The sequence below is a fragment of the Dendrobates tinctorius genome, unplaced genomic scaffold, assembly GCF_039654945.1.
Source record: "Dendrobates tinctorius isolate UK_male_01 unplaced genomic scaffold, ASM3965494v1 ptg000104l, whole genome shotgun sequence".
NCBI lineage: Eukaryota > Metazoa > Chordata > Amphibia > Anura > Dendrobatidae > Dendrobates > Dendrobates tinctorius.
In genome coordinates this window covers 9,151,634-9,176,398 of record NW_027361772.1, presented here as the reverse complement: position 1 = coordinate 9,176,398, position 24,765 = coordinate 9,151,634, and the positions used below count along the sequence as shown (strand labels likewise).

The window sequence follows — 24,765 nt, the reverse complement described above, 5'->3', positions numbered from 1 at the left end:
TGATACCCTAAACCCCTTCTTAGGACCCTGGAAGGATAAAAATAATGCGTTCTCTTTCCTCCAAGGATCAGGAGCCGCTATATATTCTAGTAGGCATCTTTTAACATCTACCGCATGAAGCTTCTGCTCTTTAGGGTTGGTAGGATTAGGGAGGAACGAAGGGAGAACTATCTCTTGTGTCCTGTGAAAGTGTGATGCTACCTTGGGCAAGTATGCTGGGTCCGGTTTTAGGATTACTCTATCCTGTAAGAACTCTGTATAAGGGGGCAACCTGGAAAGTGCCTGTATGTCACTTATTCTACGTGCGGATGTTATTGCTACCAAAAAAGCTGTCTTAAGGGATATAATCTTTAACGAGGCCGAATCCAGAGGTTCGAATGGCTTCTCTGTCATAGGTGTAAGGACTAAATTTAAGTCCCATGGTATACATTTATCCCTGTGTACAGTTGTGTCCAAAAGTATTGACACCCCTGCAATTCTGTCAGATAATACTCAGTTTCTTCCTTAAAATGATTGCAAACACAAATTCTATGGTATTATTATCTTCTTTTAATTTGTCTTAAATGAAAAAACACAAAAAGAATTGTCCTAAAGCCAAATTGGATATAATTCCACACCAAACATAAAAAAGAGGGTGGACAAAAGTATTGGCACTGTTCAAAAAAATCATGTGATGCTTCTCTAATTTGTGTAATTAACAGCACCTGTAACTTACCTGTGGCACCTAACAGGTGTTGGCAATAACTAAATCACACTTGCAGCCAGTTGACATGGATTAAAGTTGACTCAACCTCTTTCCTGTGTCCTTGTGTGTACCACATTGAGCATGGAGAAAAGAAAGAAGACCAAAGAACTGTCTGAGGACTTGAGAAACCAAATTGTGAGGAAGCATGAGCAATCTCAAGGCTACAAGTCCATCTCCAAAGACCTGAATGTTCCTGTGTCTACCGTGCGCAGTGTCATCAAGAAGTTTAAAGCCCATGGCACTGTGGCTAACCTCCCTAGATGTGGACGGAAAAGAAAAATTGACAAGAGATTTCAATGCAAGATTGTGCGGATGTTGGATAAAGAACCTCGACTAACATCCAAACAAGTTCAAGCTGTCCTGCAGTCCGAGGGTACAACAGTGTCAACCCGTACTATCCGTCGGCGTCTGAATGAAAAGGGACTGTATGTTAGGAGACCCAGGAAGACCCCACTTCTTACCCCGAGACATAAAAAAGCCAGGCTGGAGTTTGCCAAAACTTACCTGTAAAAGCCTAAACCGTTTTGGAAGAATGTTCTCTGGTCAGATGAGACAAAAGTAGAGGTTTTTGGGCAAAGGCATCAACATAGAGTTTACAGGAGAAAAAAAGAGGCAAAGAAAAGAACACGGTCCCTACAGTCAAACATGGAGGAGGTTCCCTGATGTTTTGGGGTTGCTTTGCTGCCTCTGGCACCGGCCTGCTTGTCCGAGTGCATGGCATTATGAAGTGTGAAGACTACCAACCAATTTTGCAGCATAATGTAGGGCCCAGTGTGAGAAACCTGGGTCTCCCTCAGAGGTCATGGGTCGTCCAGCAGGACAATGACCCAAAACACACTTCAAAAAGCAATAGAAAATGGTTTGAGAGAAAGCACTGGAGACTTCTAAGGTGGCCAGCAATGAGTCCAGACCTGAATCCCATAGAACACCTGTGGAGAGATCCAAAAATGGCAGTTTGGAGAAGGCACCATTCTAATATCAGGGACCTGGAGCAGTTTGCCAAAGAAGAATGGTCTAAAATTCCAACAGAGCATTGTAAGAAACTCATTGATGGTTACCGGAAGCGGTTGGTCGCAGTTATTTTGGCTAAAGGTTGTGGACCCAAGTATTAGGCTGAGGGTGCCAATACTTTTGTCTGGCCCATTTTTGGAGTTTTGTGTGAAATGATCAATGTTTTGCTTTTTGCTTCATTCTCTTTTGTGTTTTTTAATTTAAGACAAATTAAGTGAAGATAATAATACCAAAGAATTTGTGTTTGCAATCATTTTCAGGAAGAAACTGAGTATTATCTGACAGAATTACAGGGGTGTCAATACTTTTGGCCACAACTGTATGGGTCTGGATCTACTAGCAGCTTTGATGAATCTAGTCACCCAGTAGTTGCTGGCAATATCACAGGTAAATAGGGCCCCCAGGGCTGAAACCTGCACTTTTAAAGTACTCGTGGAAAGACCCAACTCTAGACCCCTCTGAAGGAATTCTAGAATCTGTTTCATGGGTATTCCATCCCTGAGATTAAACTCAGAGGTGGACAGGAATCGCCTCCAGGTTCTAGCATAGATCTTTGTAGTAATCTGCTTCCTGCTCTTCAGAAGGGTATTAAATTTTTGGAAAAACCTCTATCCCTCAACAGTGCCCTCTCAAACTCCACGCCGTCAAATGGAGTCCCGTTACTTGCGGATGGTTGACTGGCCCCTGGTATAGAAGATTCGGAAGGTCTGGCAGTACCCAGGGATCGCATACTGACATGGTCCTCAACCATGTGAACCAGGTCCTCCTGGGCCAGAATGGGGCAATTAATATGACCCTTGCTTGATCTTCCCTGACTCCATCTTAAAAGGTTCGGTTAACCAAGAATTAAGGGAAAGTAAATTAATAATGGTCCTGAATGATTTATCTAGCTTTTGGATCAGGAACAGGGGAGAGTAGAAGCCTCTACCTCTCTCAGATTCCGGAACCTCCACCAGGACATTTTTTAGGCGTAGACTCAAGACTTCTGCTTCTAAAGCAGTTTGTTCAAGTGGCGAACGTAAGGGAGTTAGTTTAAAGGTATCTCGAGGAACATAACTAAACTGCAGCTTGAGTCAGGTGGATATTACATTCTGCACCGTTACTATTGGTGATCTGTAGCCATGCTGGAAGGAAGGCTGACAGTCTATCCCCCCCCCCCCCACGGGAATCGCTAGTCATTGTCCAGGTTTCTTTCACTCCCTTGAAGGACACCTGAACATAAAGTCCGTACCTCTCCTTCTATCCTCCCATCTGGGACGGTCTCTATTAGGCGATGGGTTGCGCCTTCTTCCCTGACCGAATCTCCTTCTATTGAACGAGCGTCGGTAGGATGCGGACCACAGATTAGGGAACTTCTTCTTGTCGTCCCCAGCAACTCATCCAGGACTGTTCCAAACAAATATTCTCCTTCGCACGGGATAGTGCAGAGTTTTGACCTGGATCTTCCATCTGTAGGATCCTGTCCCCTCAGGAACAGGAAACCAACTGATGCGTGGGGGAGGTGCCGCCCTATTTGACTGTTTCCTGTTCCTGAAGGGCGGATCCCCTCTCTCGTGGTGCTGTCATGGGAGTCCGAATAAATTAGAGATGCTTCATGTGTTGTGTATTTGTAGCAGATTATAGTAGCTGCAAAGTGAATGAGGTTTCCAGAATGCTGCGGATTATTTTGGCGCAGAAACAAACCTAAGCAGAGTGTTTTTAATCCCACAGCAGGTTACGTCTTTTTGCAGATTTTCACTACTAATTTACCATAATTTTTTGCCATGACAAAGGATGAAATCTGCCGCAAAATCTGTGTGTGTGTGATGCACATAGAGCCACAGCAAAATCAACTCCAGATTTCCCCCCACTGTCACGTATAAAGTAGGCTCACACAACGGCCACAATCCCCAGTTCCACTGCGACCTCCTCATTAGATCTAAATATATGGAAAAAAATATATATATTGAGACAGAGGTAACAAGTCGGATTATTACACTTCTTCCCTCATCATCAGTGAGATTACTGGGATGTGGAAGAAACCAAAGCAACTCAGCCACAAAGTGGAGACCATGTAACGTTACAGCACGGTCACCGAGTGCTGAGGAGCAGAGGGCAGAACAGTCACCAAGGCTCTGCTGGCCCCATAACTGCAGAGTCCAGATCTCCTATGGTATAAACATCAGCACAAACACTGCGCCCCTCCCTGAGAACATCATGGCTGCATGCAGCCTTACATCACCAAGGACAGTGCTGAGCGTGAGATGGAGTGGTGTAAAGCCGCCATCATTGTACTTACTCTGGAGCAGTGGAAACATTTTCTGTGGAGTGACAGGTCACATTTCCATCTGAGGCATGGATGAGTCTGGGTTTGGTGAATGGCAGAATGTTATCTGTAACCGTAACATTGGGGTAAAAGTGATAATGACATGGGCTTGTTTTTCAGGCCTCTTTGTACCAATGCTAAACCTTCAGAATACAAGACAATTATAGTTTCTAACTTTGTGGGAACAGTTTAGGGAAGGTTCTTCTCCGCTCCCCAGTGCATAAGGACCATGTATAGACTTAGTTGGATAAATTTGGTGTGGCAGTAAACAACAGACCCTCAAGAGTCCAGATTCTCATCCAACACCTTTGGGACGAACTAGAACGGAAATTGTGAGAAGAGCCCGATCCTCTTATCCAACTTCAGTGTCCAACCTCACAAAAGCCCTTCTGGATGAATGGGCCAAAATTTCCCCTTCCTAGAAGAGGAAGCCATTATAGCTGCAAAAAGATGGGGGGGGGGGGGAGGAACCAATTTCTTTAATGCCAAATGATTTAGAATAGGTCATAAAAGCTGCTGCAGGTGTAAAGCGTTGGTGTCCTGATACAAGTTCAAAAGTATACACTAGGGTCAATTTAGGAATATCCTACAAAATGTAAAAGTTAAGATCTGCAGGAAATTCACAGCAATTTTTGTAACAAACCGACACACCATATCAAGTCGACATATCCTTGAACTGCCCAGGAGAAATGAAGACTGGACAGTAGTCCACCATTACTTTTGATACATGTCACCTTACTATAAACTGAATGCTCTGTCTCCTTACAGGCCAAAACAGGCAAGGAGTCTGGCTTATGATGACTGGTGCTCGGCTACTAATGGACGCCCTATCAGATGTGTCTTCCTAAAGATACTTCCACCCCACCATTCGGCTTAGCCAAAGAAAAAGACGACGGCCTGGCTGCTTTCAATACATAATATTAATACAAGAGAAGACCATAATGGAAACCTTGACAGATCGCCGCACTGACCACAATTCACAAATATAAGATCCAAACAATTAAAAAAAAAAAAACCCTTTAATTTTTTTTTTCCCTTCTTTACATAAAAGCCATGAATAAAAAACCCACAATGTTGTAAAACCAAAATAATTTTCTTTCTTGTCACGGGCGGTGCGGCCAGACGAGAGAACAAATGAGGAGCCAGAAGAAGAACGAACGAACTGAAGAACGGAGAAGGCCGGGTTATCGCGACTGTTCAACTGTGGAGAGAGGAGAGAAGCAGACATGAGCGCTGCGCATACATCGGGTGTACATATCCTACCCCCCATGCTTCCAATGCCTGTGGTACATATTTATATAGACATGCACTTTGTATACCAAGCTAATAAACAGATACAACTTCTGCTTGGCCCCAGGATTGTTTATTAATTCTACAGACATTTGCCTTGTGCCGGCTGTGCTAACAAAAGACAGCGAAAGACCATGACAAGAGAAGATCTACATACTATATGATCAATAGCCTTACATAAACATACATAGGGGGGTGTATGTGAATGTAAATCTATCAATGGAACCCATAACTCATATGACAGCCAAATGTGAACAGGGCCTAACTAAACAGCCCAGCTCTATACACTGTAGTGGTCGCTCCTATTGAAGTGGATGGGAGCTGATGTGTCCTACCCAAGAACAGCAGTGAAAAAGTACATACCTTTTAATTACTCAGCAAACTTACAAGCCTCTGTACTGTATAGGAAGATGCAAATGCAGGCTTTATGCAAAACATTTATTAGAGGGCCATGTCCAACATTAGGCACCTACCCAAAGGACGATAACCTAAATGCTGGAAATAACCCTTTAAAAGGGTGTTTCAAACCAAGTACAGACGCTCGGGGCACCCTTGGCACTATTCTTATCTTGTTTCCCTCCATTTTGCACACTTCAAGGTATTTATAAAGTCAGAGTTGTCAGTCAGAGAAGGAGTGTGTGGGGGGGGATAGAGAGATAAAACACAAGTAGGTGAAAAGACGCATTTATCCGTTTGGCCCCGCCATGGTGCACTGGGTGCCTGTGCTTTGTTTCAACAGTCACTCTGTGCTGACAGAGTCCCTTTAAAAGACATGAATGGGCTATACATCACATCCCCCGATCCTAGAACAAGTGAGAACTTCCCCCAACACTCAGTCAGGTGAGGTTTCTAGAGCTCTGACAGCACCAGGACATTAGAAGCAGCCATGTATAGGGAAAAAGCCAGAAGGGCCACTCTAACCTAGAGCTGGGGCCTCTTCCTTCCAAAAATTGTGAGAAATCCACAGGTGTCACAATGTTTCATCAAAATCCTTAATACTCACTGTAAGTAGATATGTCTATCTCATCAGGCAACTCGCCGACATTGACTTCAAATCTGTCCTGAACGTCATTTAGGATTTTGGCATCTTGTTCGTCAGATACGAAAGTAACAGCCAGACCCTTCGTACCGAATCGGCCAGCACGAGCCACCTGGACAAGAGAAAAAAGGTAAAAAAAAAATTAGGCCATAAAACATCATGAAAATACAGATAAGGATGTACGGCTTCAAACAAGTTATAGTCCGCAGCCTTACCCTGTGCAAGTAGGTGTCAGAGTCCTCCGGCATGTCGTAATTGAACACAATATTGACTCTTTCGATGTCCATACCTCGTCCGAAGAGATTAGTAGCTACCAAGATTCTTCTCTGGAAATCTTTAAACTGCTGGTATCGGGAGAGCCTGCAGGACAGATTATGTCAGTCATCTCCAGCAAAACAAGGAACGTTTACAACAGGAATTGAGCTGTTGTGCTACTACAACTCACAGCATTCCACAACATCTATAGGCTGTCAGGGAATGTTGGGATTTGCAGTTTAACACTCCAGATCTACAATAAGTGTATGTTATCACTGCAAATTATTATTAATAGGGATCCGCTCACTTCATGATGCTGGCACCAAATCTGGGTTTACGTTCCAGTTTCAAATCCTTCGTGCGCATACTCTAGACTAGAGCAACTGAGAGTCAGAGTGGCGAGAGTGGTGGCGCGTTTGAGTGTGCCCTCAAACATCATGTGGCTACTGACTCAGCGGCTCCATAGCATGCACACACAGAATTTGAAGCTGTGACGACGTACATCCAGATTCTGTGCATATGCCTGGACAGTTGATCGCCAATGCCCATGCCCGGACAGTTGACAGTCAGTGCGCAGGAAATGCTGGGAGATTGCATTGTAAAGCTAAAGACCCCACCAGGACTGAAATAGAAGGTATGTTGTGGGGTAATCAAAGTATAAAAATTGATTTTTGTTGTAAATACTGGGACGTTTTGCTTGAGACAAAGTCCAGAGCTGCGATCACAATTGTGCAAGCTTCAGAGCAGAAATGTCGGTGTTCTAGTCTTCACTATAAAGGATTATTTTAATTTTTGTAGTGTTACTTTACACTAAAAGGCATAAGCCAGCAGCACTCAGGTTTTGAACTACAAGTCCCAGCATGCCATGACAACAGCAGGGAGTTGTAGTTTCAACAGCAGCTGGAATGACTCAGGTTAAGAAATAACCTGAAGTAGCATCCCAGCTGCACCGTAGAGGCTCTGCTGACTGTTTCCACAATTTAAGGTGAACACTGCCTATAAATTCGCACACATTACACACAGAAGATCTCACCTCTCTTCTTGCATCATTCCCCTGTGAATTGCAATGGCTGGGAAGTTCTGCTCTATCAGGAGCTGTGCCAGCGCCACACATCTCTGTACAGACTTTACAAAGATTACCACCTACAGGAGAGATGTGCAGACAAATTAAACCAGAACGAGCACCGCTCCCATCACACCATAAGATGTGTCACATCTTTCAGCTGACCTATACCTTACAGAGCACCTTCACTTGGGCTTATAGTCACCAGTCTGAACAGAAGCGAAGGACTGATTCAGAGATGTGCAGGAAGGCTCCAAGCAAAGTAATGGCTCAGAAGTGGTGGTCGCACCATTCAGTATTGGAAACTCAACTCAGAAGGATAGATGCACATGACATTTTAGACACACTGGTATCGCCATTGCTTTAAAGCAGAAAGATTAGACAGGTAACCTCTTAACTATTTTAAAAGCAAAAAATGATTAAAAAGAAGTGATAAAAGATGGAACGTGTGCACAGCAAGTCGTTCTGACATTGCTGTACATATGTCAGTTTTTTTGGCGGGGTTTTATAAGGGCTACAGGCAGAATCCACCTGATAAAGACATTGTGAGCACATACCCTGAAGGTGACTGTGTACTGGACACTTTTGGCTTTAGCTGGGTGAATGAGGATTTCTACATACATTTAATGTTTATGCCAGCAATTCCTCCAATCTGAAACGTAATGCTCCACCGCGGGGTGCACAGACCCCAAACAGATGTGACTGCAGATTTTTCATACTAACCTGATTAAACTCCAACACATCCAACAGGTCAAACAATTTGCGGTTCTTCTCGCTGTCCTTCAACTTGACGTAATATTGCTGCAGGCCATGAAGCGTCAGTTTGGTTTCATCATCAACAAATACCTCCATAGGCTGGGGAAGAAGGTAAGGAAGGAAAAAGATGTAATGTACAGTACAAAAAGAAACGAAACCATTTGGTACATGTCAGTTTTCCAAATTGAAAGAGCAACTAAACCTGTGTGACATACACACCTGTGTGGCCCTGTAGCAGATCAGGTCCAAAGACGCTCAACACTGCCCACTCTCCATCTCCCACCACCTTCGATACGTGCGCAGTTTAGGAGACAGGAAAGTACAGCCCTAACATAGCTGAGCTCCGAGTGTAATGGCACAATCTCTCTTGCTACACATTACTGTACAAAGGCTGGTGGAAACGCCAACACTACCTGGTATCACACAGCAGGCAGGCATTGGGCCAGTTCTTGGCCATAATTCAGGACGTAGGTAATGCAACGTACATGTTAAAGGGCTTACATATCATCACAAATAACATGGCACCTCGGGGCAGATGACCTGTGATACCAGACAACTCAGGCACATTACAGACAGCAGCCATGTTTCTTAGATCCTAGACAACCTCTCCCTGTACACCAAACATTTCCCAGCTCAGAAAAGCAAGAAAAGGAAATGGGCCACAAAGTGACAATAGCAGCAGCAGTATACTTACATCCTGCATGAACTTCCTGCAGACGGGACGGATCTCCTTGCTAAGTGTGGCACTGAACATCATGCATTGCTTCTCGTGAGGGGTGAGACGGAAAATCTCCTGCACGTCCCCGCGCATATCTAATGAAAGAGCAAAATACAAAATATTTACCAGCACGCCACAAAGTGACACTATGAGCAGTTTTTTTTTTTCTCTTCTTTGTGTCCATGTCCAGCCACTTTGTATGGGTGAGTGCAGCGTGTCCTGCATGCAAGACCCCCAGCTATTACCTATATTCTGTGGTAGACTCTGAGAGCAAGTGTTCATCTTACTTACAACACCAGTACGGGATAAAAGCAGCAATACATAGTTTGCGACATTAATATAATGCACAGAGGTGGCGGTTGCTACAGCTGGAGAGACATCAGCTGTTGGGGGTCTGGCACCAGTGATCCCACCTCTACTGACTCAGCATACCCAACTAGTAGATAATGTGGTTATGTAGAAAACCTGTCCCCAGGCAGTTTTTTCTCCTCCAAAAAAAAAAAAAAAACACCACACAATTGTGCTTTACTCACTCTCCTTGGTTCCACCACTGAGTCTTAGCCGCTGGGCCTATTGTCTGCTATTCTCTGCAGTACTGATATCATATCGACAGCTCTGCAGCTAGCGAGCTCAGCCATTGTAGATGACACAAGCCGCTGAGCTCAGTTAATGGCTGCAGCTCTGTCAGTGTGACATCAGCGCTGCAGACGATAAAAGACAGGGAGGTGGAGACTCTGCACTGGACACAGGGAGGGTGAGTGATGCACAGTCTCTCTTTTCTTTTTAATCCCTCTGTTAGTGATCATGTCAGTACTGTAAGTATAATGCATGTAGTCACATACGGTGAGTAGCCTTCACCAATTTTCATCCCTGCTCCGGCACCACATGAGTTCAGTTATTACCGGCTATATCACTCAGGGGTTGGTGTGTGAAGTGTAGGTCAGTTTTTTAAAAATCTTCTCAATGCATGTCTATGGGAATTCAGACAGGAGCTCTAAAGTCTCATTTTGGGTCCCATAGATTTGTACTGAGGAAAAAGTGACTAATGGAACACACCGTGATCCAGTGGGTTATAAAAGTAGTTACGTGGCGTCGGAGTGACCTGAGCGGGGCTGAAAATAGGCGAAGACGCCGATCGGTAAATATGTAACTACACATCTGATCCCCCACTTGAATTGGGAAAAAAACTAAAAGGCAAAACATGGAGTGGTGTGTGAAATAACCCATCTCTCAGCTAGTTTTTCTGAAATCTAAAGACCCCAAAAAAAAAAAAAAAAGGTCAGCGCGAAAAGATGCGATTTTCAAAGACTCGTTGCCCACTATCACTTACCCAGCTGTTCCAACATCTTGTCACATTCATCCAGAACAAAGTGCTTGACGTTCTTCAAACTAAGGGTCTTCTGTCTAACCAAGGCCAAGATACGACCCGGAGTGCCAACCACAATGTGAGGGCAATTTTTGCGTATTGTATCTTCATCTTTCTTAATATTAAGCCCGCCAAAGAAAACTGCAACCTAGAACCAGAAGCGCAATGAAATACATGATACTAATGAAGAGGAAAGAGTACAAACCCACATGAAGGATGAGGTCATTCATCACTTACCTTCACTGAAGGCATGTACTTGGAAAAGCGCTCATATTCCTTGCTGATCTGGAAGGCGAGCTCCCGTATGTGGCACATCACCAGAACCGATACTTGTCCTTCAATCGCCTCGATCTGCTGAAGAGTGGCCAAGACGAAGACGGCGGTCTTGCCCATACCAGATTTGGCTTGGCACAAGATATCCATGCCAAGGATGGCCTGGGGAATACATTCATGTTGTACTGCAATAGGAAAATAAGGAAGTCAATACAAAGTTACCAACAATCAGCAGAGGAGAGATTCTGTCCACCATCTGAACTGAGCAGCATACGGGACTGTCACTACATTCATTCTCAAAAGGACAGGAGGCGAAAGCAGAGATCTGTGATCCCCCTTCTCCAGCAGTCAGAGAATGAATGAGTCAAACATGCGCTTTGTGCCTCCAAGTTTGGCGATTGAGGCGAGTCCCATACACAGCTTAGTAAGAAAAAAGGACACGGTACCAAAACGATACCGTGATCCCTTCATTGTCAGGTTCCAGAAATTGGACCCCACTAGTCACAACAAAAACAGGAGTTTGCGGGGACAGTCTATGGCACATAAATACCATATTTTTCAAATTATAAAAATGTGGGTGTGTCTTATATTCCGAATGTAGCTCTACAGGGGGGCGGGCAGTGGGGTCACAGGAGGAAGGGTCACCACTGCAGGAAGGCGGTGGCGGCAGGAGTGGGGAGATGGTGCTTGCTCTGGGCTGAATGTCCCAACGGTGCGAGGTAGAAGACACTGATCTCCCGGCTACAGAAGATAGATGCACATACTACAGCATGCCAAGATCTCAATCTGTGCATGCGTCGCCTTTGGCGTCATTTTCCCGGCAGTGGGCTTCAGGAAATCAATGTGTACAACGGGGACTCCACTTCTGCCTCGCACCGCTGACATTTTTCCAACCAACGCCCAACACCAGCAGATCAATGGCTCTTGCCTCGCACCCACAGGACAACACCACCTCCTCCAAGACCCTACAGCATCGCCCCACTCCTGCTCAACAGCCCCCCGGTAAGTTACATTCAAATGGACCCCCACCTTCACATTAAAAAAAAAATATATATATCTTTTCTTGGTATTTTACTCCTGTAAAGCATTGGAAATAACCAAACTTACCTTCAGAGGGGTGCTCAAAGCCACAGTCCACAATGGCTCGCAGCAGCTCTGGCTTCAGCAAGAAGTCTCTGAAGCCGGAGCTGTGGATGGACACATAAGAGCCTTTGACCTCCTTCCTGCCGGTTGGTGTGGGGGTCTCAGTGGGTGCCTGGGGCTCATCGTCTTCTTCATAGTCCAAGAGCTCGTTTTCAACATCTTGTTCTGTCATGGTGCTGTCTGTCTGTAAGACAAAGTGATAGGTTACCGAGCCGTCATTCCAGAGGAAGGAATGAAAGAGCAGTCATGAGAGGAAGGGTCTGTCACATATGATGCCCTCACCAAGATCTGGCTGCACTGGAGAATGTCATCAGCATGCACAAAAAGAAATACTAATAAGAAAAGATCTAGCTCCGTATCATAGGATCCAGCTGTAGTGCGAAGCACAGAGGGCGTCTGTGCCTGGACGCAAATCAATAGCAAGAAAAAGTAGAAAATCCAGAGTCAAACTTTTTTTTTTCCCAGTGGGAAAGAAAAAAAAAAGTTAAGATTCCAATTTCACAGCATGGATACAGGGATCCATGGAGAAAACATCGTACAGATCTACAAGTTCAAGGTGTATATGGAAGTCAAGATCATGACTAAGGCTGGGATGACATATGCGACAAACACGAGTATCGCATGTTAATACCCAGCACTCGGACCGGAGCGTGCGGCCGCATAGCAATACATGGAGCCGCATGCTCTGCTCCCGAATATTAACATGCGAGACAGCCGTGTTTCTCACATGTGTGATCCCGGCCTAAGGTTGTTATACACATGAAACATGTAGATCTTTTTCATGGATCATGTAGCCATGATATGAATTTGGAATTTTAGCTTTTTTTTTTCCAATGAAATAAATAAAATACCATAAAAGAGGATTTTACTCTTTGAAAGTTGGCAGTGGGAAGGGAGGTGTATGAAATAAACATGCCATACTCTACCCCCCCCCCCATTCACCAACCGTTTCCCCTGTACTGGAATGAATGATTACGCACAAAGAATGAGCATGCTGCGTATTACATTACTATTTATATACGCATTAGCACAGCATGTGCGGAATCCCACTGAATACAATGGCTTGCTTATTTTATGCGTTCTCAGCGTTTACGCCGCGTTTTAGTGGCAGAAACGCATAAAATACGCAGGAATTCTGGACGTGTGCACACAGCCTCATAGGTAGCTGCCATGATAACTGTGCGCGACCCAAAGGCAGCGGCCGCCGTGTTTAGTGATTGGTACGGAGTCAGCAAGTCATCAATTGGAGAAAGGAGAACTGGGCGTAGGGCTCCGGCTGAACATAGCGGGTGACCGTGCACCGCAACGCCATTCATTCTCTACGGGCCTGTGGGAGATGGTGATGCCCAGCGCTACCGTACCTCCGACAGTCCCACAGAGAATGACTGGCGCTGTGGCTGCACGTCTGCCCTCCTCAGCCCAGTAATCGACAATCCCGCTCCCACAGACAGAGCGCAGTACAGACACCACGTACAGCCGCATCCTGTGAGCGCATCATGGTGGGAGAAGACGAGCAGAGACCCCACATGAAGCCCAGCCCACCCATCTATCCCAGCTGAGATTTTTTATAGGTCGGCCATTTTGTTAAAAAAAAAAAAAAAAGTGTGCCTCCAGCTGTCAGCCAGCACCTGCTATCATCTCCTCACAGGTCACTGCCCTTGGGGGAGAAGCACAGTCACCCATGATACTTCTCTCACACTGGAGTTATACAGACCAATTAACAGTTATAAATAAAGTTTTCTGAAACGAAAAAAAAAAAAAAAAAAAAAAAAAAAAAAATATCTTCTGTCCTGGGGAAAGTGTGATCATTACAATAAACTTTATTTATAACGACTCGTTGGCAAAACGAGCAGGCCTCGTCCTCCCCCATCCCGGTGGTGTTCGAGCCGCAGCCTCCGCGCTCCCACACACAACACTCGGGCCTGTACGCCCCCACTGGCCATTCATCGATTATCCCTCCTACCGCCATTACCCGCCATATTCCCCGGACATCCTGTGAGCAGGGCCGCGGCCGGCGCTGACCAGCGCTCACCCTCTCCACCCCGGGTCCGTCTCCCCGCCACTCCGTAAGTAACCCCCCGCAACACAACAAATCCCCTTTCCGCTCACCTCCGCTCTTCTCCGGCTTCTCCTCCACGTGTGCTACAGCCTGACCCCGCCGCCGAGCCAAGAAGAGAGTAGGCCAGTGCAAAGCTCCTCCTACTTGTTGTGATTGGTCGCGTCCTGCTGACGTCACACCGTTCATCTCTCCCTATAGGTCATAAAAACTCATAGGTGGGGCGCAATGGCCAATAGAACAAGGAAGAAGCCAGGCTTTTGTTAAAACAAGCTCGGCAGTTTATTGGTCAGTTTTAAGGGCGGGGCTACCGAAACAACCAATAGCAGTAGAATAATATCGGGAAAAAAAATATCATTTTTTTTAAACAGCTTTATTAATTCAATCAAGTTATGAACAAAATAATAAAAAATACAAATCTGTCCCTTCAGTCAGAAGCCTTGTCTCATTTCCTGCACCCAGTTTTGTGTCTTCACATTTTTCTATGCAGTTTTTAAAGCAATGATTTTTTTTTCAAAATCAAAGGGTTTTCTTAGCAGAAATGTAACTTTTCTGAAGTAATTTTTTTTTAGGGGTACATTCACACCCCTAAATTATTTTGTTCCGAAATCCACTTGAAAAGAGTAACCCAACTCTATGTAAAAACGTCTTGTCCTGCTTTGTTCGTTCTTTTAACCCCTTAAAGACACCAAACGGTTCATAATAAGAGGCGACGGTTCCATGTTTCTGGCGTTTTCAGCTCTGAAGACGCTCCGTACATTACAGTGGAAAAGCTCAAAAGACGCCGGGAGCGTTTTGTCAGCATTCTCAAAAACCACTAACAGCTGCGTCATTGTTGAAAGGAATTAAAAGACATAAAATTCCTATAAAACTATGAATTTCTTTATATCTGCCATAAAATATCCCTCATAACAAAAGCACAAGTCCTTGGTAGGAAATATGGGGTAAAGGAGGACGATAAACCAAGTGGAAATGTATCCTAATACTCCCTATAGGTAACACTAAGGCCTCTTTCACACATCAGTTTTTTGCCTTCAGGCGCGATCCGGCTTTTTTTTGTAAAACCGGATCCGGCAAAATGCAATGCCGGATCCAGTTTTTCCCCATTGACTTGCATTAGCGCCGGATCGTGCCGGATGGCATTGCGTTTCATCCGTTTTTTGCCGGATCCGGCAACTTGTCTCATTCCGGCGTCTGGAAAAAACGGCTACTGTAACGTTTTTTGTCTCCGGCGAAAAAGCCGGAAGCGCCGGATCCGGCGCTTCCAGCTTTTTGCTACAATGAAAGTCTATGGGCGCCGGAATGCGCCGGATCCAGAAAAAGACGGATCCAGCCACCGGATCCGGTTTTTTTAAGTCTGCGCATGCTCAGATCCAATTGGCCAGCCCCCAGGAACAGATATAACCTGCTAGACGGATCCAGCAAAAAAACGGATCCGTTTCTACAGTTCTCCAAAATTTATGCCGGATCCGTTTTTTCTAAAAATAGCCGGATCCTGCCTGACGGCAAAAAACTGATGTGTGAAAGTAGCCTAAGGAGCCAACCTCCGCGGCCAGGCAGCATCGCCTATAGGGATTATAAGGCCACGTTCACACGGTCAGTATCTGGTCAGTATGTTACCTCAGTATTTGTAAGCCAAAACCAGGAGAGGAACAATCAGAGGAAAAGTATAATAGAGACCCATCACCACTTCTGTATTTATCACCCACTCCTGGTTTTGGCTTACAGATACTGAGGTAAAATACTGACCAAATACTAAGGTAAAACACTGACCAAATACTGAGGTAAAACACTGACCAAATACTGATGTAAAATACTGACCAAATACTGAGGTAAATCACTGACCAAATACTGAGGTAAAACACCAAATACTGAGGTAAAACACTGACCAAATACTGAGGTAAAACACTGACCAAATACTGAGGTAAAACACTGACCAAATACTGATGTAAAATACTGACCAAATACTGAGGTAAATCACTGACCAAATACTGAGGTAAAACACCAAATACTGAGGTAAAACACTGACCAAATACTGAGGTAAAACACTGACCAAATACTGAGGTAAAATACTGACCAAATACTGAGGTAAAATACTGACCAAATACTGAGGTAAAACACTGACCAAATACTGAGGTAAAATACTGACCAAATACTGAGGTAAATCACTGACCAAATACTGAGGTAAATCACTGACCAAATACTGAGGTAAAACACCAAATACTGAGGTAAAATACTGACCAAATACTGAGGTAAATCACTGACCAAATACTGAGGTAAAATACTGACCAAATACTGAGGTAAAATACTGACCAAATACTGAGGTAAATCACTGACCAAATACTGAGGTAAAATACTGACCAAATACTGAGGTAAATCACTGACCAAATACTGAGGTAAAATACTGACCAAATACTGAGGTAAAACACTGACCAAATACTGAGGTAAAATACTGACCAAATACTGAGGTAAAACACTGACCAAATACTGAGGTAAAACACTGACCAAATACTGAGGTAAAATACTGACCAAATACTGAGGTAAAACACTGACCAAATACTGAGGTAAATCACTGACCAAATACTGAGGTAAAAAACTGACCAAATACTGAGGTAAAACACTGACCAAATAATGAGGTAAAACACTGACCAAATACTGAGGTAAAATACTGACCAAATACTGAGGTAAAACACTGACCAAATAATGAGGTAAAACACTGACCAAATACTGAGGTAAAATACTGACCAAATACTGAGGTAAAACACTACCAAATACTGAGGTAAAACACTGACCAAATTATGAGGTAAAACACTGACCAAATACTGAGGTAAAACACTACCAAATACTGAGGTAAAACACTGACCAAATAATGAGGTAAAACACTGACCAAATACTGAGGTAAAATACTGACCAAATACTGAGGTAAAACACTGACCAAATACTGAACGTGTGAACGTGGCCTTAGAAATAGCGATGAGAGAACCAGATATATGTAAAGTTTGGGGTTTGTACCAGACACTTAGCGTCCGATGCTGAACTCCAAACGCGGACTTTTTCTTGAAGTCCATTTTACAGTTCGGGGTGGAGAGAGAGATATTTTACAGCTCCAAAGTTCTGGTCCTCATTGATTTCTATGAGGTTCGGATGCAGGTTCAGGTTACAGTCTGGTACCCGAACCGAACTTTGGACTAAAGTTTGGTCAAACCCGAACTTCCACAGGTCCGCTGATCCCTACTCAGGATGCATTTCCAGTTGATTTATTGTCCTGCTTTACCCCATATTATCTACCAGCGACTTTGTTATGAGGGAAATTTTGTGGCAAATCTAATAAAATTCATAGTTTTTATGGGGATTTAATGTGTTAGGATTTATTTTGACGACCCTCTACGTATCATACTCGATGTAAGCTCCTAATTAAAAGATGTCCCAAACACGCAGAAAAATCAATAAAAAAAAACCCTCCATAGTGAAAAAAAAGTCATAAAAGTGGTGAGGAAAAGATTATAAATCGCTAAAAAATAAGACGCTTCAGGTTTATAAAAGAATAGAGAAAATGAGCGATTCCTTCTTGAAAAAACAGACTGTTTTGACCATCTGAATGGAATGTCATGTGACCATACCCTAAGGCCACGTTCACACGATCAGTATCTGGTCAGTGTTTTACCTCAGTATTTGGTCAGTGTTTTACCTCAGTATTTGGTCACTATTTTACCTCAGTATCTGTAAGCCAAAACCAGGAGTGGGTGATAAACACAGAAGTGGTGACGGGTTTCTATTATACTTTTGCACTCCTGATTTTGACTTACAAATACTGAGGTAAAAAACTCACTAAATACTTGACGTGTGCACGTGGCCTTATAGTTGTTGAAGAGTTTTTTTTCCCTAAAGCAATTTTTTTGCAGCCTTTTGATTGGTCAGTGCTCAGTTTAGAGACGTTTCTTTCAAAATTCGTTGCAACAAAATCACACGCACTTTTTTTTTTCACCAGGCATCTCGCTGTTCCACCATAGTTCCTCATGTTTCCTTTTTACCATATTGCCTGTGCAGTAAAAAAAAAAATAACCTGGTATCTTCCTGAGAGGATCCCTGAGAGGATTCAAAAATCTGCAGACTTTCAGGGAAAACCTGGAAAATCCCTTTAATTAAAAAAATTGACAAAATGAACATTTGGTTTGTGCTGTTATATTCCAAAACCCATAACTTTGTTTTTATCATTTTTCCACTTTTCTTGTGCGTGTGCTGTCGTTTTTATTGGTAACATTTTGAGGTTTATATGGCTTTTTTGATGGCTTTGCATTCATTTTTTAAAAACAGAGGATAGGGGAGGTCGTCCAAAAAAATTCTGGCATTTTGTTGTGACAGTGAATATTTCAGCGTGAGACAAACAACACAATATTTATTTAGTTCAGACTTTACCACGTGGCGATGTCGATTATATTTAGGGTTTTTTTTTTAAGTTTTCCTCCGAGGCTGGATTCAGGAAACGTCGTGGGAAGCGCCGGACTGCGTCAGACCTGCATAGGAACTTTTATTTTTTTAGAATAAATTGGTGAACAAGGGACAGTGTCTTGTTTTTATTTCTCTCTTTTTATGTTTTTTAGGTTTCCATTTGTGGTCTCTCATCAGAATGGCTATTGTTTGTTTTTTTTTATAAATTGGTGAACCAGGGGGAAAGTGTCAGAGCTAGTGTTTATTGTTTTTATTTTTATTTTATTTATTTATTTTTAAAGATAACAATTTTCTTATACTTTATTGGTATTTTAGATGTTTTTCATACACCGGTATAATCTACATATTTCATTTTCAAATAATTTTATTGGTTTTTTTTAAATAAACAGGGTAGGGAAAGGAAGGTAGGAAGGGAGGGAAGGGAGTGGGGAATAAACAACCTTGTACAGGTACGGAAAAAAAATTTAAAAACTACAGAACCTACAAACAGGCATAGAATAACATATATCGAATAACAACTATTGGGTAAGTAATGGTGGTGTGATAGACACCTCTCCATTACTAACACCAGGGCTGTGATGTTTGACAATTCACAGCTGGCATCAAACCCAAGCCCCATTACCCCAATTGCCAATGCACCAGGGCAATTGGGAAGAGCCAAGGCGAATTGCCAAAATTGGCGCATCTCATATGATGTTCCACTTCTGAGGCGGCTGCTAGCTGGTATTTTTTAGGCTGTGAAAGGGCCCAATAACCAGGGACGTTCCCAGCCTGAAAATATTAGCTTATGGCTGTCTGCTTTACCTTTGCTGGTTACCAAAAAACGAAGGGCATCCCTCGTAATCTTTTTCTTTTATTTATCAGCTTAATTTACGGTAAGGTACATACGGAAGGCACTAATTATATTTCTCACGGCTATCCATCCATCCATCTCTACATTTGCACATCTGTACCTAAACATCTATAATTTCTATTCTGGTACATGTCACACGGATGCCACCCAGATAACGCACATGTACCACAAGTATTTCACATGCACACGCAACCCTGATAGCACCTGTTCTGGTTTTTCCACTACCGTTAAAATCAGGACGTGTGACGGGGACCTTAAGCTGCGTGTCTGGGTCAAAAACGCAGCGACTTACAGTTTTGGCAAAGTGGATGGGATTTACAGAAACCTCCTGCCCTCTGAGCTTTTTCATCACTCAGCATAAACTGGTTTCACAAAATGCGATGATACAAACTGATTGACCTAACAGGTGCAAAAAAATCATCAACATCGAAAAGTGACCAAACACTCATCTTGGGAATGTAGCCTTGGGCTTTGTTTCTTATAGTAATTTGCATTTGTTTTGCGTAGAGGACACCTAGTGCCATTTTATGGGACGTTGCCCAACTGTAGGGCTTTCAATACATTCTTGGACAAAAGAGAAAGAAAGATTTTATGGTAAATTTGTTCTTTACGTAGAAACTAGTTTCCATAACAATAGATCTATTGTTCCCACAGGTTTCCAGTCCTCAATAATATTAAATAATTGGAGATCGAACACTACAATCCATTAATAGAATTTAGTTCCACCAATATAACAGGAGCTGACCCAACCCTCCTACTGGATTTTCCAGATCTAGAAAATTGATGGTCTGTTCTCCACAATCTCGCTCCAGCACCTTGGCCCTTTTATACAACGGAGGTGACAAAAGTGGAATTCTCACTGATCTACTCTTGATCCTAAAGACCTCAAAAAGTTCACCAAACATCAATTTTGGAATTTTGGAGGGTTATCCAACCAACAAATGTGTATGGGACCTTCCAGCTCTGCCCCCCAAAAGAGTTGAGAATTCATATATGGCCACATGGTCAAAGGACTGGGTGAGAAATGCAGAAGCGATGACGGGTTTCATACTGTTCCTCTGATTGGTCCTGGTTTTGGCTTACAGATACTGAGGTAAAATGCTGGCCGAATACTGAACGTGTGAATGTGGATTCTATGGGGGAATCGGGAGACATAGCTGATCATTCAATGTGTGTGGCCAGCTTCAGGCCACCGATTGTATAGCATTTACAAACCTTTTTGATTGCAATAAGTAGAGGCTTCACAATAAATGTACCCCTCAGACCTGCTTTTCGACAGGGGGGGTGAAAGCTACATAAGTTTGGAAGCACTATGACACAATTGGAAGAGCTGACAGGACTCCCAGAATAATGGCCCCTTCTTGAAGTGCACACTTTTATTACTCTTCTCAACAAACATCTCATAGAATCATAGAATCGTAGAGTTGGAAGGGACCTCCTGGGCCATCTGGTCCAACCCCCTGCTCAAAGCAGGATTCGCTAAATCATCCCAGTCAGATGTCTGTCCAGCCTCTGTTTGAAGACTTCCATTGAAGGAGAACTCACCACTTCTCGTGGCAGCCTGTTCCACTCAATGATCACTCTAACTGTCAAAAAGTTTTTTCTAATATCTAATCTGTGTCTCCTCCCATTCAGTTTCATCCCATTGCTTCTAGTCTTTCCTTGTGCAAATGAGAATAAAGTTGATCCTTCTACAATGTGACAGCCCTTGAGATATTTGTAGACAGCTATTAAGTCTCTTACTAACTATTCCCTCCACAAGGGGGCGGTCTGTACATCTCCTAATCACTAGATATTACAGATCAGGACATGGAAATATTACACTATGAGGGAATTTTAAAATCAATTTTTAGCTGAGAATTCACTCTGCGGCGCTGTGCATAGACGGCCGTCTGGAAAGTAGACATTTTGTGATGTCAAGTGTATACTGTTGCCGCTGTTCTATGACTTCCTAAGAAAAAAAATCACAATGGAAAGTCGTCCATTGTTCCTATTGTGATATCCAAATACTATTATTTAGGCCCCTGCCTGAATCCTCATTCCTGATCTTGGCTTTTTCTATTGTGACTGATTTCTCCCACAGAAGACCTGATGACAAGAGATGAGGGAGAGAGAGTTTTTTTTTCTTACCCAGACCCATAGTTCAGGTCTCCATTGTTTTCATTGTCAGGAACCAGAACCCGAACTTCCATGGGGTCTGCGCTCATCACTACTGATAGCTACTAGACTTACTACACTTTGGCGGTCATTCTGGGGGAATTCCTTTATTTATAGACTGTGTGATTTTTCATTTTCGCGCTTTCATTTTTTTCCTCATAATATCATGCAGTGTTTTTGTTTTTAAGGCTATGTGCACACGTGCGGAATTGCCGCTGAAATTTCCGCGGCAATTCCGCAACTCCCTGCAGCAGGAAATTAGTGTGAAAAACCCATGCGGAATTCCCGCGAAAAACTAGCGATTTGCAAGCGTAATTAGCTTTCAGAATACTAGCGTTTTCCAAGCGATCTGTGGCATCGCTTGGAAAGTGATTGACAGGTTGGTCACACTCGTCAAACATAGTGTTTGACAAGTGTGACCAACTTTTTACTATTGAGGCTGCCTATGCGGCATCAGTAGTAAAAAGATCAAATGTTAAAAATAACAAAAAAAATAAAAAATCGTGATTCTCACCTTCCGGCGGCCCCCGCAGCGTCCCCAGGCCTCAGCCACACTCCCAGCAAGTCCCGTTCCCAGCGATGCCTTGCGACAATGACCCGAGATGACGTAGCATCACGCGAGACCACTACATCATCACAGGTCATTGTCGCAAGGCATCGCTGGGAATGGGACTTGCTGGGAGTGTGGCTGAGGCTGGGGACGCTGCGGGGGCCGCCGGAAGGTGAGAATACCACAATTTTTTATTTTAATTCTTTTTTTAACAGGGATATGGTACCCAGGGCCTGGAGGACAGTCTCCCCTCCTCCAGACCCTGGGTACCATCTGCACATTTTCCGCTTACTTTGCGCATGGTGGGCATGGCCACATGCGGAAGGTAAGCAGAACAATGCATTCCTATGTGTGCGGAATCCCCGCGATTCCACACAAAGAATGAGCATGCTGCGTATTTTTCCGCAATGCAATTCCGCCATGGAAAAATACGCAGCATTAGCACAGCATTGTGAGGAATTCCATTGACTTCAAAGGGTTGCGTTTTGTATGCGTTTTCGCAGCAAAAAAAAGCGGAAAAAACGTTTACAATCCGCAACGTGTGCACATAGCCTGAAAGTAAATGATGCCCAAGCAATTAATCTCCCCCGCTGTCTGTACCTTTGCAATTGTGCATTTTTTCATGCTCCCATATTCACAGCTGCGCTTCATACATGAATCTAGTTTTTTTTGTTTGGAATACCTCACTAATTTTTCAGAAATTAAAAAAAATTAAAGCAATCTTTTTGTGTCTCCGCTAAATAATTTGATCATGCGCCCTTTCATATTCGATTTCTTCCTCGGACATAGACCGTCCGAGGAAATGAATCACAGCATGTCTGAGTTTGATCTGATAATTAGATCATACTCGTCTGTGCAAGTCAATGAGTGTGTGGAAAACATCGGACTGCACTTGTATGACATCTGAGTGCAGTTCGATTTCCGCGCACTGACAAAATTGAGGTGGACAAATTTTGTTCCCTATCTTCTCCACAAGAGAATTGGATCATAGTATGATCAGAGTTTAATCAGAATGTCATTTTCATAATCGGCCTGATTCTCTCGAATGAGGACATCTGCACCTTCCCTTTGGCTGAAGAAAATAACGCAATGTGTGAACATAACCTAAGGCTACGTTTTCACCATGAGCTTTTCGTGGGTTTTGATGTTGCAGATAAATTAGGTTATTTGCGTTTTTTATTGCATTTTTGACCCTGCGTTTTCTGCCTCTTTTTGGTGTGCCCTGTTTTAAATAAAGCTTTGTTTTTGATACTTACTGGTATTTGAATCTGACAAAGCTATATTGATACGGTCATGTGCAGATTACATTCATATTGCATGCGTTCCACAGCAGACATGCACTGAAAATCTGTGCCCGTTTTTACCTGTGGATTTTCTGCATGTAAAGCAAGTCTATGGGGAAAATCTGCCCAGAAAATTCAGCGTACCCACAAGAAAAATTCACATGTTGCAGATTTGGAACCCACTATGTAGGTAAGGTTACGCACAATGGGCTTCAGATTTCTATAAATCCCATCTACTTTGCTTGAACTTGTAGGATGATGCTTTTTTCTGTACAGCGAAAATATGCAATGCAAAAAACTCACAGATAACTCATTGTGAGCACACAGCCAAATAGGACCAGAAAATCTACAACATCAAAGACTCGTATATGAACATAACCTAAAAAGTTCAGCCTTGGGCTAAATTACATAGGAGGACTGAGGGGGGAGGTATGTAACCAGCGCCATGATTTTTTTTTTTTTAGGGGCCTACTTTTTTGTTTTGTTTTACATGCTTCTTATGCAATTTTAAGTAATCGCATAAAAAAATGTAACTTATGCTATGTTGTAAAAAACAAAGATTGCTGACCCAAGAAAGGCATCATCAAAAGTCAGTCAAATAAATCACTGATATGCGTTCTATATTGTTCTGTTGACTTTAAGCTGAAATCATGAAAAAATAAATAAAAAAATAATAAATAATAATAAATACAGATTCATGGCATGTGAAGAAAGCCGTCAATTAGTTTCTCATACATTGGGCAAAATTTATGAGACCTGCCTGAGGGTATGTGTACACACCATGTTTCAGACGCCGTCGCACCTGTTGAGTTTTTCCAAGATGAAGACATATCTGGAAAAATATGGAATTCTTTATCTAGAAGCTTCGTTAGCGATTTTACCATCATTTTTCCAGTGACAAAATCCAAGCGGAAGCCACCACAGAAAATGAACTTTCTGCTTCTTTTAATTGTTTCACGGTTTCAAAACTCCCTGTTTGCATTTTTATTGTGTACTGGACATCTTGTACCATTGTATAGGGTGCTACCCATCTGTAAGATGTGGTCCATCTGTAAGGCGTTGCCCAACCGTAGACTTTTGAATACATTCTTGAACAGGATGTTATGGTAAATATCTTCTTTATTTAGAAACTAGTTTCCATGATAATAGATCTGGTGATCCCCCAGGTTTCTAGTCCCTTTGAAACAGTGGAATTGCCAAAAAATGAATCCTCATTGATTCTCATTGATGGCTTATTCGAGAGGCCTCCATACACATTAAATAAAAGTTGGCCAAATCCATTGATTTTGACAAGATTGGCTTACAAACTAATGTATATGGGGGTCTTCCAATTCTCCATATAAAGGAGCCGCACATTCTTATATATGGGTAGTCAGGAAACATAGCTGATAATTCGTCTGCACTGTATATAGGGGCCATGTGGGGGTTCATACTGTATGTAGGGGATTGTGTG

General features: G+C 43.1%; 2 protein-coding genes across 2 annotated transcripts in view; one reads left to right on the top strand and one right to left on the bottom strand.

The window, feature by feature from the left end:
- Window positions 1–5,405, top strand: part of LOC141100329 (adhesion G protein-coupled receptor E5-like) — a 156,584-nt gene extending 151,179 nt beyond the window's left edge. Inside the window, exon 21 of the mRNA XM_073588728.1 lies at window positions 4,830–5,405. Coding sequence (XP_073444829.1) covers window positions 4,830–4,859 — 30 coding nt within the window. The 3' untranslated portion in view covers window positions 4,860–5,405. The remainder of the gene's footprint in view (window positions 1–4,829) is intronic.
- On the bottom strand, window positions 5,062–14,234 carry DDX39A (DExD-box helicase 39A). Its single transcript, XM_073588729.1, has 10 exons — window positions 14,074–14,234; window positions 11,929–12,148; window positions 10,786–11,006; window positions 10,513–10,696; window positions 9,159–9,277; window positions 8,432–8,563; window positions 7,679–7,788; window positions 6,606–6,750; window positions 6,355–6,502; window positions 5,062–5,262 (listed from the first exon to the last, which is right to left on the bottom strand). Exons 2-10 carry the CDS (start codon window positions 12,134–12,136, stop codon window positions 5,246–5,248), a joined length of 1,284 nt encoding a protein of 427 aa, XP_073444830.1. The 5' UTR covers window positions 12,137–12,148; window positions 14,074–14,234; the 3' UTR covers window positions 5,062–5,245.
- Window positions 14,235–24,765: the final 10,531 nt, after the last annotated feature.